Source organism: Cetorhinus maximus, unplaced genomic scaffold (genome assembly GCF_964194155.1).
Source record: "Cetorhinus maximus unplaced genomic scaffold, sCetMax3.hap1.1 HAP1_SCAFFOLD_932, whole genome shotgun sequence".
Classification (NCBI taxonomy): Eukaryota; Metazoa; Chordata; class Chondrichthyes; order Lamniformes; family Cetorhinidae; genus Cetorhinus; species Cetorhinus maximus.
The window spans coordinates 49,890-64,116 of record NW_027596874.1 but is presented as its reverse complement, the minus strand read 5'-3'; the positions used below and the strand labels follow the sequence as shown (position 1 = coordinate 64,116).

The 14,227-nt window shown below is 41.5% G+C and overlaps 1 protein-coding gene across 2 annotated transcripts in view; it reads left to right on the top strand.

Moving 5' to 3' along the window:
* spg21 (SPG21 abhydrolase domain containing, maspardin) overlaps positions 1–12,890 on the top strand; it is a 78,853-nt gene extending 65,963 nt beyond the window's left edge. Inside the window, exons 8-9 of one of the 2 annotated variants that reach the window (XM_078536145.1) lie at positions 4,138–4,278; positions 11,799–12,890. In XM_078536145.1, the coding sequence (XP_078392271.1) occupies positions 4,138–4,278; positions 11,799–11,918 (261 nt within the window). In that variant the 3' untranslated portion in view covers positions 11,919–12,890. The remainder of the gene's footprint in view (positions 1–4,137; positions 4,279–11,798) is intronic. The other variant, XM_078536146.1, reaches the window with a different exon arrangement.
* The last annotated feature ends 1,337 nt before the right edge of the window (positions 12,891–14,227 follow it).

Here is a 14,227-nt window from a genome sequence, read left to right as displayed (position 1 = left end):
CAGGTTTGTAAACTTAAGTAAATATTTGTTTATTACACAAATTGTCTTTAACCAGTGGCAAAAGAAAGAAATATGAACTGCTAACTTTTAACTCTATAACTCTAAGAAGGCATATGGGATACTTGCCTTGATTAGCTGAGGCATAGAATACAAGAGCAGGGAGGTTATGCTGGAACTGTATAAAATGCTGGTTAGGCCACAACTGGAGTTTTGCGTGCAGTTCTGGTCACCACATTATGGGAAGGATGTGATTGCACTGCAGAGGGCGCAGAGGAGATTCACCAGGATGCTGCTTGGGCTGGAGGGTTTGAGCTATGAGGAAAGATTGGATAGGCTGGGATTGTTTTCCTTGGAACAGCGAAGGTTGAGGGGGGACCTGATAGAGGTGTATAAGATTGAGGGGACATAGATAGTGTGGATAGGAAGGCACTTTTTGTGGGAAAAAAGCCAGCTAGCTAGCCTTGTAGATTTACTGGCATCTTACGAGAGAGAGGTTTTAGGTGTGAGGCGTGTTCTCTTTTCAGGCTAGGATCTCTCGGCTCACTGCTATCACACACAACCTTGGTCACCTGCTCGGGAGCCAATTAAAATGTTGTTGCTAGGCAGTCCCTCTTAGTTCAGAACCCCCTTTTCTGGCACCATTTTTTCCAGCCTAGGAGATAGCAACATTATATATTCTACATCCTTTTCCAGTGAACATGTCTTTCAGCTGCAGCCATGGTACTTTTTAAAACCACAGTCCAATTTTAAAGCCACAGTCCAAGAAAAATAAAAATAGGTTCTTTACAATGTATATTAAGTTCTACCTGCCTAGCTGTGCATTTTAGCTATTCTATGGTTAGAGATGTTAATTTAGCCCAAATTAAGGCCTCCTGTTGCACGAATGCTTTTATGTCAAAGTCAACCAATTCACAAAGCTTACTGCTATAATCCCTTTCGTTTTTGTTTCCACAATTTTGGCTATGTCACTTTTCCCTTCTACTTTCAATATTCCTTAAAAGTCAGGTTTGGCTCGTTTGTTCCAATGAATGTCAATCCAGAGTCAGCAGTTCTGTCATGGACAGAATGTACGTGCTGTCTTACAGCCTGTAGTCGGTATGTTTTGTCTTGTCTTACCCTTGGAGTGTGTATCACAAATAATCCGGCAGCCAGCTTTTGAGAGTTTAAAATGAAGGTTATTTATTTCCTCATATTTACCCAAAATTAACACATCATACATCATGTCTCGTGCATACACATGGATCGGTTACAGAGAAAGTGCACTTTTACAGACTACAGTTAATTCAGTCTCTGGTTTGTGATATCTGGCCTCCCACGTGGCAGCCCTGTAGTTTCTTGAATGGATTCGACAATTTAGTTGAAGTGAGGGTTTTGTAAAGTGAAGGATTCACGTCAGGTGAGTTAGATATCTAGAATATAGTATGTAGTCGAATATCTAGAAGGCTGGTTCTCCGGTGAACTTTGAAACTAGAATAGGTTACGTACTTTGGTTGCTTGAAGACTTCAGCTATTTCAGAGTTGGGTTGTCAGACTGGCTGATGACTAGTTCTGATGGATCTGTTGGGTACTTGGATAATAAAGGTGTAGTCCCTGAAACCCAGTTTCAGTTACATGACTGCTGGGTTAACACTTCTGAGGCCCACCCAGTCTAGTTGGATGTGGAGGCCATTGTGATACAATATGAAGTAGATAGTGGCCATTGAGTTTCAATCTTTCCTTTTGTCCAGTATGAAACATGGAGACAGGTAATCTGGAAACTCCATGGTCTTTAGGTGTTGGTCCATCCTTAAACAGTGAGATGTGTGAATTCCACAAATGGCTGATGTACCCTCACCCATGTCCATATTTAATTAGGTATTCACTGGCGACTTGATATTGTCTGCGGTCCAAATGCCAAAAGTCACATGATTTGCGGCAGCCATCTTAATATCTGTGTCCAAATTTTAAAAGTATGGACTGAAATTTTATAATATGACATGCCTGTTCAGGGCATGACACTACAGCCAAGGCTTCCTGTTTCTTATAAACAGTTTTCTAAACTTATCCTGCCACCTTCACAGATTTGTGTGTGTGAACCCCAGGGCTCTCTGCTCCTACACCCCTTCTAAAATTGTACCGTTTAATTTATATTGCCTCTTATTCATCCTATCAGTTCAAACTTCACTGCATGAAATGGTATCTGCCATGTGTCTTCTAATTGCATAACTCATCTATATCTTTCTGAAATCTGTTACTGACCTCACTACTTACAACATGTTTAAGCTTTGAAATTATGCCATAAGTCCAGGCCATTAAGCGAAAGCAACAGAAATGACGTGACCCCTGGGGAACATGACTGAATACTTCCCTTCAGTCTAAAAAACAAGTGTTCACTGTTACTGTCTGCTTTCTGTCCCTTAACACAATTTTATTAATTTAAATCTAGGCTGCCGCTGTTCCTTTAATTTTTCTAGTAGATCTATTTATGTGGTTCTTGATCAAATACCTTCTGAAAGATTGTATACACAGCATCAGCTGCACTCACTACCTTCATCAACCCTCTCCACTATTGAGGAAAAAAAATAATTAGTTGCTTGGTAAGACAGAACTTGAGTATTGCTGAAAAAAGAGATATGCTGTTGAAGCTTTTCGTCTTGCACTCATCAGGACAGATTTGCAAGAATACCAAATCTCAAATTTGAACAATTTATATTGCAAGAGAAGAGGGTGCTGATTGGATGGCAAGTGGACTCTGATTGTCCATGGCAATGCCTCTACCAATGTACCAGGGAACAATTAACTGCCAAGCTTTTGTTTAAATTCAAGCCGGCAGCTCAACTCTGGCCAAGGCATTGCCATGGGGAATGAACCAGGGAATGTTGTCCTCCAAGCTTTTGTTTAGTTGAAAAAGGCAGAGTGTGTGGACACATTCTTTCTGTTTACAAAGGACAAGGCCCTGTATGTGAAAATATGTAGCATCTAGCAGGTGTAAGTGAGCCACACTGCGAGACCACACTTATAAAATATTTAAATTTTTAAAATATTTTGAACTATTTATTGAATTTCCTTTGGAAATTATTATTGAATCTGTTTATACATCCTCTTAGGCTGTACATTCAGATCACATTAGCTTGATATGTCATGTGTTCTTCACATCACCTCTGGTTCTTTTGTCATTCCTTAAATCTGTGTCCTCTGCTTACTGGTAGATGGTTTGGGCTGTCAGGGAGTGGAGGGGAGGGTAAGGGGCGCAGTAGGTGATGGGGTTGCATGCACACTCTGTCATGCAGCAGGCGAGATAGCTGTGCCCATCGTCAGGGTGGAGGACAGGGTTGCATTGCATCAATGAATTAAATAGCACCGTGGAATCATTGACGCCCTCCTGAAAGGGCAGGCAAGGGCTCATTTTCGCAACTTCGTGTTGGCAGCCAGTTATTGACTCGTTCTTGCAAATAATTAATTATGTGCTATAATTTCTGGATCTTTCTCCACCATTGACGTTAGGCTCAGTGACAGAGTTTCTGGATTTATCCCTTCCCCTTTTTTTTGAACATGAGTATAAGATTTCCAATTCTCCAGTCCTCTGGCACTATTCCCGTATCTAAGGAGATTAAAAGATTGTGGCCAGAGACTCCACTTTACCCATTGTTACTTCCCTGAGAAACGTAGGATGTAAATTGTCCAAACCGAGTGTCTGTTCTACTTTGTGTAATGCCAGCTCTGGCATTGTCAATGTCAATGTCAACTGTAGCTCAGTTGGTAGCACTCTTGCCTCTGAGTCTGAGGAAGGTTTTGAGTTCAAGTCCCATTTAAGCATAAAAGATCAATGCTGATACTTGAGTACAGTGCTTTGCTGTTGGAGATGCTGCCATCACACTTTTTCAAAGGAGTGTAGCAGAATTATCTCCAGATTCTGGTCAATATTTGTTCCTCAATCAAAATCACTAAAACGGATTATCTAAGTCATTATCACATTGCTATTTGTGGGAGCTTTGTGTGTGTAGATTGAATGCCCAGCTTAAGAAACCAAGGCTTGCATTCATATAGCACCTTTTGATGTCCTTTGGTCGTGAAAGGTGCTCGATAAATGCAAGTTTTTATTCTTTTTTGATAATTCAAGCTGCATGTTCTAGTTATGTTTTCTGTCATCTGTTTCAGGTCTTTGACCACAGTGCACTTTCTCAAGAAGCCAAAGAAGAAATGTATAAATTATACCCAAATGCAAGGCGGGCGCATCTTAAAACCGGTGGCAACTTTCCCTATTTGTGTCGGAGTGCTGAGGTTAACCTTTATGTACAGGTGAATTGTTTTCTTTCTTTTTATTTACGGAATGTAGGCATCGTTGGCTAGGTCAGCATTTATTGCCCATCCCTAATTGCCCGTGAGAGGTGTAGTTGGGCTGCTGCCTTGATCTCCTGCAGTCCATGTGGTGTGGGTACACCCACAGTGCTGTTAGGGAGGGAGTTCCAGGAATTTTTCTTTACATGTACATGATTCAAGGACATACTGTCACAGACAGCTTGGACTTTTTATTATTCTTTCTTTCATGGTATGTGGGCATCACTGGCAAGGCCAGCATTTATTGCCCAGCCTTAATTTCCCTTGAGAAGATGCTGAGCCATCGCCTTGAACTGCTGTTCACACAACAGTGTTGTTAGGGAAGGAGTTCCAGGATTTGATCCACCAATGAAGAAGTAATGGCAGTATAGTTCCAAGTCAGTATGATGTGGGGCGGGGGTGTGGATGAGGTGGATCTTGGATATTGGAGATACACACATGTGCCTACTTTCCTTGTCCTTCTAGGCATTAGATATCATGAGTTTTGGAAGTCCTGTCAAAGGAAGGTCATCGAGTTACTGTAGTATAGTGCATATAGTAGATGGTGCACACTGTTGTCAATGTGCATTGTTGGTGGAGGTAGCAAATATTGAAGGTGGTGGATGGGGTGCCAATCAAATGGACTAACTTGTCTTGGCTGGTGTCACGTTTCTAGAGTGTTGTTGGAACTGCGCTGAAACAGGCAGCTAGAGAATATTCTGTCACATTCCTGTCCAATTAAAACTCTATTGTTAATAATGAGCCCCAGGATATTGGCAGGCAATTCGGTGATGGCAATCATAGAAAGTTTACGGCACAGAAAGAGGCCACTTGGCCCATTGTGTTTGCGCCAGCTATGAAATGATCCACCCAGCCTAATCCCACTTTCCAACATTTGGTCTGTAGCCCTGCAGGTTACAACACTTGAGGTGCATATCCAGACATCTTTTAAATGACTTGAGGGTTTCTGCCTCTACTACTCTTTCAGGCAGAGAGTTCCAGACCCCATAAGTCTTTGGGTGAAATCTTTTTCCTTATCTCCCTTCTAATCCTTCTACCAATCAGTTTTGATCTATTGCACCCTAGTCACTGACATCTCTACTAAAGTAAATGGGCCTTTCCCATCCACTCATTCCAGGCCCCCCTCAATTTTGTACATCTCAATCAAATCTCCCCTCAGCCTCCTCTGTTCCAAGAAAAACAACCCCAACCTATCCAATCTTTCCTCATAGCTGCAATTTCCCAGTCCTGGCAACATGTCGTAAATCTCCTCTGTATCTTTTCTAATGCAATTGCATCATCTCTGTAATGAGGAGACCAGAATTGCACACAATATTCAAGTTGTGGCCTAACTAATGTTCTGTATGGTTCCAGCATAACCTCCCTGCTCTTATTTCTATGCGTCGGCGAATAAATGAAAGGCTTCCATATGCCTTCCTAACCACCTTATCAGCCTGTCCTGCTACCTTCAGGGACCTGTGGATATTCACTCCAAGGTCCCTCACTTCCTCTCCGCCTCTCAATATCCTCCCATTTATTGTGTAATCCTTTGCCTTGTTTGACCTCCCCAAATATAGCACCTCACACTTGTCTGGGTTGAGTTCCATTTGCCAATTTTCTGTCCACCTGACCAGTCTATTGATATCTTCCTGCAGCCTATAGCAATCCTCCTCGCTATCTACTGCGTGGCCAGTTTTTGTGTTTGCAAATTTCTTGGCCGCTCCCTGTATATTTACAGTCCAAATCATTAATATATACCACAAAAAGCATGGGATCTAGCACTGAGCCCTGCAGAATCCCACCGGAAACAGCTTTCCAGTCACAAAAACATCCATCAACAATTGCCCTTTGTTTCCTGTCACTGAGCTAATTCTGTATCCACATTCTCCATGGATCCCAGGAGCTTTTATTTTTTTAAACCAGTCTGTAATTATTCGGTCTAACCTTCACTCCTTTTTCAAACCAATGTACAATGTTAGCAGACCTTCAATGCTCTGGCACCTCACCTGTATCCAGTGAGGATTGGAAAATGATGGTCAGACCCTCTGCAATTTCCCCCCTGGCTTCTTCAGCCTGGGTTACATTCCATCTGGCCCTGATGATTTATCCACTTTCAAGGATGCTAATCCCCTTAACACTTCCTCTCTCCCTATGTCTATCACACCCAGTACTTTACACCCCTCCTTAACTGCAATGTCTACATTGATTTCTTTTTGTGAAGACAGACATAAAGTATTCATTAAGAACCATACCCATATCCTCTGCCTCCACACATAGGTTGCCTTTTTGGTCTTTTATGGGCCCTACTCTTTATCCTTTTACTCTTAATATATTAACCAAACATCTTTGGGTTCTCCTTGATTTTGATGGCCAATATTCTTTCATGCCCCCTCATTGCTTTCCTAATTTCCTTTTTGATTTCACCCCACCTTTTTCTATACTTCTCTCGGCTTTCTGTAGTATTGTGTTCGTGGCGTCTGACATAAGCTTTGCTTTTCTGCCTTATCTTGCCCTGTAAATTCCTTGACATCCAGGGGGATCTAGGTTTGGCCATCCCACCCTTTTCCTTTGTGGGAACATGTTTACTCTGAACCCCTTGAATTTTCCCTTTGCCTCCCACTTTACCTTCAAGTAGCTGTTTGGAGTCCACTTTTGCTAAATCACTCCTCAACTTAGTAAAATTGGCCTTGCCCCAGTTTAGAACTTTGACTCCTGTTTTATCTTTGGCCTTTTCTATTATGTTAAAACTATCACTAAAATGCTCTTCCACTGTCACTCCTTTCAGCTGCCCAGCTTCATTTCCTAAAACTAGGTCAAGAACCGTGCCCCCTCGTGTCAGATTTGCTGGATGCTGGCCAAAAAAGTTTTCCTGAATGCACCTTAAGAATTCTGTTCCCTCCATTCCTCTCTCACTAAAACGATCCCAGTTAATATTAGGGATAGTCAAAATCTATTACTGCTCTGTTTCTGCACTTCTCAGCGATTTGCCTACATATTTGCTCTTTTTCCCTTCTATTGTTTGGGAGGGTCTATTGTACATGCCCAGTAGTGTGATCGACCTTTTTTTTGTTCCTAATCACAATCCACATGGCTTCAATTGATCCTTCTAACATATCATCCCTCCTCACAGCTGTAATTGCCTCTCTAACCAAAGTTTCCCCACACTCTTCTCGTCTGAAAACCCTATAACCAGGAATGTTGAGCTGTCATTCCTGGTCCCTCTTTAAGCCATGTTTCTGTAATAGCTATGACATCGTACTGCCACATTTGCATCTGTGCCCTCAGCTTGACTGCTTTCTTTGTGATATTCCTTGGATTGAAGTATATACCCTTGAGCACTGCCAAACTTGTTTTTTATTTTCTATCTTTTGTTTCCTCTGTCTTCCAGACTCACTCAGTGATGTTCTGCCTTCCATTACCAATTCTGATTTTGCCCCAACTGAGTCTACCCTCAAGTCTCTCCCCCCGGCCCCTTGTAGTTTAAACCCTCCTCAACTAGCAAATGTCCCAGCAAGGATATTGGTCCTGACCTCATTGAGATGCAAACTGTTCGGCTTGTACAGGTCCCACCTCCTCCAGAACAGGCCCCAATGCCTCAGGAATCTGAATCTCTGTCTGCTACACCATCTCTCCAGCCACGCATTCATCAGCTCTAACCTCCTATTTCTATGCCCACTAGCACATGGCACTGCCAGTAATTGGAGATTACTACCTCTGAGGTTCTGCTTCTTAATGCCTTACCTAGCTATCTCAAATCTACTTTCAGGACCTCATCCCTCTTTTTACCTATGTTGTTTATACCTTTCTACCTAGTCTATCTATTACCAATGTGAACTATGACCTCTGGCTGATCACCCTCCCCCTTAATGTCCTGCAGCCGCTCTGTGATTCCTCTTCCACTTTTCTTCCTTGCTGCCCCTACAGCTGAGCCACCTGTGTTGCTCCAAACTTGGCTCTTGCTACTCTCCCCTGAGGAACCGTCACCCTCACTGGCATCCAAAATGGAAAACTGGTTTGTGACCGAACTAGACTTAGAGGACTCCTGTACTACTGTCTGGTCGTCCTAGACTTTCTGGTGGTCACCCATTTCCTCTCTGCCTGCACGCTCCTAACCTGTGGTGTGACCACCTCCCTAAACATGCTATCCATGTAGTACTCCGCACCAGTGACTCCAGGGACAGCCACTCCAGTTCCGAAACCTGGAGCTCGGGTTTCTGCAGCTGGTGACACCTGCATGTGTGCTTGTCCCGTGAAGCGTCCATGACCCCCACATGCCATAGGAATGGGCATTCCATTGTCCGCAATGGCTGAGCTTTCCTGCCATACCTTAAGCTTACTTTTTGACTATTTACTATAAGCTAGAGGCTAGAAAGTCAAATAGGCTTACTTATCAATCAGCTTCTCCTCTTGTTCCTGTAAGTTTGATACTTAAGGGTTAAGTAAAGCTTTTAAATTTTTCTAATTTTCTAATATATTAGAACGTTAGTTTCCTAACTTGAGACAAGGAAAGAAAAACTCACCAACTATTGGAGACTGATTTTAAAAAAAAGGTATCAGATAATATCTTTTGTCCTGTGCACCGAATTCCCATGTCAACCAAATGCCCAGCTCCACAGTCCATGTACATCTCACTATTGAACCAACTGCTTTCAGCTGATTGACAGATAACTCCCATTACATGGCAGCCCCTTGTTCAGCTGTGGCTCAGTTCATAGCACCCTCGCCTTTGAATCAGAGGGTTGTGGGTTCATGTCCCACTCCCGGAAACCAAGAACTGTGATTGTTCTCGAAAGAGTTGCAATCTGTGACTGTTGATAACTCGAAATAATTTTTAACAAGGCTATTTAATTCACTTGAGGTTGTTAGTTATATGTCAGAGTCTGACTCTTAAGTTTTTCTAAAGTTCAAAAATAGATTACCAGAACTTAGCACGTGAACCAAATTCCCGACTCCTTGTTCCATCTACACTCATTCAGCTATACTGCTATTGAATATAATGCCATTGAATGTTAAGGGGAGGCGGTTAGTCTCGCACGTGCTGGAGGTAGTCATTGTACTTGCCACTAATCAAGCCTGAATGTTGTCTAGAATTTGCTGCATGATGCTTCATTATCTAAGGATTACGAACAGAACTGAACACTGTGCAGTCACCAGCAAATGCCCCATTTCTGACCTTATGATGGTGGGAATGTCATTGATGAAGTAACTGAAGCTGGTTGACCTAGAACACTACCCTGAGGAACTTATGTAGTTATTTCCTGGGGCTGCGATGATTGGCCTCCAACAACCACAACGATTTTCCTTTTATGCTAGGTATGACTCTAGCCATTGGAGAGCTCCCCCGCCCCAAAAATTCCCATTTGACTTCAGTTTTACTAGGGTTCTTTCATGCTACACTTGGTTAAAGGCTACATTGATGTCAAAGGCAGTTACTCTTATCTCACATGTGGAATTCAGCTCCTTTATCCAGGTTTGAATCAACGCTGTAATGCGATCTGGAGGTGAGTGGCCTTGGAACCTAAATGAGCATCAGTGAGCAAGCCTGTGCTGCTTGATAGTACTGCCTTCCGTCACTTTACAGATGATTAAAGTAGTAGACTGATGGAGCAAGAATTGACCAGGTTGTTGTGGACAGGACATACTTCAGCAAATTTCTACATTGTTGGGTACCGGAGCAGCTTGGCTGGAGGCAAAGCTAATTCTGGAGCTCAGTCTTCAGTACTTTGGCCAGGATGTTTCAGGGCCTTTACTGTATCTAGTGAGCTGAGCTGTTTCTTTATATCTCATGGAGTGCATAGTATTAGCTGAATGCTGGCTTCCATAATGCTGGGGTCCTCAGGGAAGGATGAATGTGATTCCAAACACTTATGTCGTGACCTTTTCTGATTAGTGACAAGTAACATCCACACCACACAAGTACTAAGCAATGACTATCTTCAGCAAAGAGTCTAGCCATGTGCTCCTGGCATTGCCATCACTAAATGTCCCACCAACAACATTATGTGGAGGCTACCACTGACGCAAATCTTAACTGGACCAGACGATCTGGCTACAAAAGGCTTTGTTATCTGTGATGTCTGAATCACGTCTTGCCTCCCCAAAGCCTATCCACCATCTGTAAGGAGTAAGTCAGGAGTGAGATGGAATACTATCCACTTGCCTGGGTGAGTGCAGTTCCAACACCACTCATGAAGCTCAACACCATTCAGCCCCTTTGCTTAGCACTCCTTCCACCAGTTTAAACAGTCACTAAACATTAAATATCACTGGCACACCATGGTTGAAGTGTGTGCCAATGTTCTCTCTGATTTTTCTTTGTGCGCAGTCTGTTTATTACATTACACGATACGTTCAGCTGCGCAGCCACGCTGGTTGGCTACGTACAGCATTTTTATTGCATCCCGCAGTATGTTCCAAACTGCTGCATGACTGTGCACCTGAGCAGCTGGGAGGGAGCATTGGTCTGTACCATCTACATGATGCGTTGTACCAGCTCACCAAGGCTGTGGAAAGCCAAAGCATTTTCTAAACCCATAATCACTACCACCTAAAAGGACAATGGCAGAGTGTGAATGGAAGCACCACCACCTGCAAGTTCCCCTCCAAGACACAAACCACCCTGGTTTGGAACTTTGTCACTGTTCCTTCATCATTGGGTCAAAATCCTGGAACTCCCTCCAAGCAGCACTGTTGGGAGTATTTTCATCATATGGCTGCAGCTGTTCAAGAACACACTTCACCATTTGCTTCTCTAGGAGAAGGGATCGGCAATAAATGCCAGCCTTGTCAGTGACGCTCATATCCTGTGAATGAATTTTTAAATAAGTGGCTGTTGTACAGTGTTCTTGCAACATATATTTCTCCCTTAACTGTATCTTGGACTGTTAAAATTTTTGGTGGAATTGGTTTAAGAAAGTAGCTTCAACAAAACGTAGTTGTGTTTTGACGCTATTGATGTGCAATCTTAAATGTAGGGCTTTGCTGTCTCATCACTGTCTTATTGTCTTAGTGATTACCATTTGCGAAATGTAATCTACTTTTGATAGACAATGCTTCAAGTATTGGAGTCCTGCAGCATTGTGTTTATGGAATTGATAACCCTGTATCCCCCATTCCCTCAAAAAAAAATCACCACAAGAGCCTGTCCAAGGCACAGGTTAGGAGTGTGATGGAATGCTCTCCACTTGCCTGAATGAATGCAGCCCCAACAGCATTTAACAGTCTTTAACTCTGCTGTGCATTTCTACTTCACCTGACAACCTGTCCCACTATTCCATACCCAATAATAAAGGTTTCCAATGTTTCCTATTTTCTTGTTCAAATGGATATATATTGGGTAATATCAGAATTTACAACTGTTTAAATGGGCAGCCATTGTTTCCTATTATACTTGAATTTAATTTATTTAATGTTCTAAGTTTTTGCTTATTGCTTTGTTGTAGTAACTTGGCTCAGTAAAGGCACAATGCATCAGAAGGTTTAAACCTTCTCCTTATTTTCAGATCCACCTGCGACAGTTCCATGGTACACGATATGCTGCAATTGACCCAGCAATGGTGAGTGCCGAAGAGCTTGAGGTACACAAAGCCAGGATTGAAAATAGGAATGAGGAAGAGCTGTGACTTTCTCCCTTGGAAAAATGGAGTAAATTTCCACATGAAGGCACTGAACTCTGAACTCTACTAGGTTTTTTTGAACTGTCAGCAGTGCCTTTTTAAAAACAAATTCTTTGTGGCAGAGAAAATGAGATGTCTGATTATTTTTGTTCTTCAAATGAATCTAGTCCCCAGAAACCTCTGTCTAACACTGCCCACAATCTGTTGTCTAATTAGAGCTATGGAATCCAAGCCATAGGTAAATAACCAACTCTAAGAACAAAGTCTCCTTATCTAGCTCTTACGTCAGTTCCATTTTGTTCAAGCCCATTTTATTTTAATTCACTTTTTGATCAATTAAGCGTTTCCGGTGCATCTTGCCTGTGGTCCAATCACCTTACGGTTCCTTGATCCTGAATTATATTTTTGTTGGATACCTAAATAGTAATGTTGGGCCTTTATTTTGTACTTGTGCCTGATTAGATGTACTGCAAATATTTTAGTCATTTATTTAAATGATTGCAATCATTTGTTTTGAAGTTCATATAATCTATTAAAATAAATGCATGTATACATTGTAAGGTTAATTTGTAATTTTAATTAATCAATGAATCTGTTTGCAGTTGCTGCAAATATAAAACCCACATTTGAAAATTTGCTGTGTTTAACTTGGTTATTTATTAGATTATGGTTTAAAGTGTAAATATTCTTATGTAAACATATTGCTGAAAATATTAGCTGAAAATGGCAGTCTGTGCCAAATGTTTCATTGGGAGACAACTCACTGAAATCAGAAAGCAGTTGTCTAGATTATACTCTAGTGTGCTAATGCTATTGATGTGTTTACTGCATTCTGTGAATGGAGTGCATATCTAACCTGCAATTAATAGAATTCAAAACTTCTTTTAAAAATGTCTTTTGGGGCTGAGCCCCTATTATTGGAGGTTTTTGCATTATTGCATTATACTGGCTAATAAATTACTTTCTCGATTGTTTAAACATGGAATGTTGTACTATATGTTCATGGTAAAACAGCATCATTTGATGGCACCTTGTCTTTTCTCCACAGTTGCTGCCATTTTTTGACCAGCATTTTCTGTTTTTAATTTAAATGAGTTGTTTGAAGATTTTGAACTACTTTCCATCCTTAAGTGATGTCACTGCACTGTTGGGGCGCTGTCAGAGAGACTGGGATTGGACTTAGTGTACCAGAAATAGCAATCTGTAAATGGTGCCCCTAACATGAAAGATTTTGATTTTATGTTTGAGCAGCAAAAGGGTGAGTGGCAAACCAATGTTGGTTCTGGACGCTGGGTTAAGGAAGCATATATTGGCCTTCAGTGGTGCGGCGCAGATTTACTAGATTGATGCCTGGGTTATATGGATTAAATTATGGGGATATGACACATGGCATTAGTTTGTACACTCTGTTAAGGTTGAGGAATGATTTAATCAAAATGTTAAGAATGATAAGTATTCAATACAGTAGGTACAGAGAAACTATTTGCTCTGGGAAGGCATTATATTTCTGTCTTGTTTACTCATCTATTCTACTTTTTCCTATTTTATCAACTTTTTGGTGGCCCTTTGCTGGTTTCTAAAACTCTTCCAATCCTCAGGCTTTCTGCTGTTTTTTTTTGCAACATTGTAAGTCTCTTCTTTTAATAGCATCCTTAATTCCTGAGTGAGCCACAGGTGAATACTTCTTGCTGAGTGGGTCCTTGTTGAATTTTTGTTTTGCAATGGAATGTATTTTTGTTGAACGTTTTGAATTGTTTCTTTAAATGTATCGCACTGTTCATTTACCTCCATACCTTTTAGTACATTTACCCAATAAACCGTAGCCATTTCTCCTGTCAAACCTATATAATTGGCTTTATTTAAGTTTAAGATTCTTGCTGGTGATTGGTGTATGTCACTTTCAATCTTAAATGTAATTGAATTATATTATGATCACTATTTCTCAGAACATGCTATTGTGGAAGAATAAAATACATCTACAGGACAACTAAGGGTTAAACAGTTAAAACCATAGTGGAATACTACAGCACAGTTCCCTCTTTTGTTCTAGCAGGTACACCTACAGCTGCCAGCTAACTGAGCAGGAAAGGAGAAAAGGAGTATCATAAACAAGCTTCCTAGAATCCTTGAGACAAGGCTAGGATGTCTGCCCCCAACACAAAGAGACAGGATCAAGCAATGGTCATCTGTTCTCTAGAGTGTACACCCGATAGCACTAAAGATAAGGTCAAGCATGGTTATCTATTCTCTGTCTCACTTTTTTATTACCAGATGGGCTTCCCCCAATATCCTGTATAGTCATAAATTAGAATAGA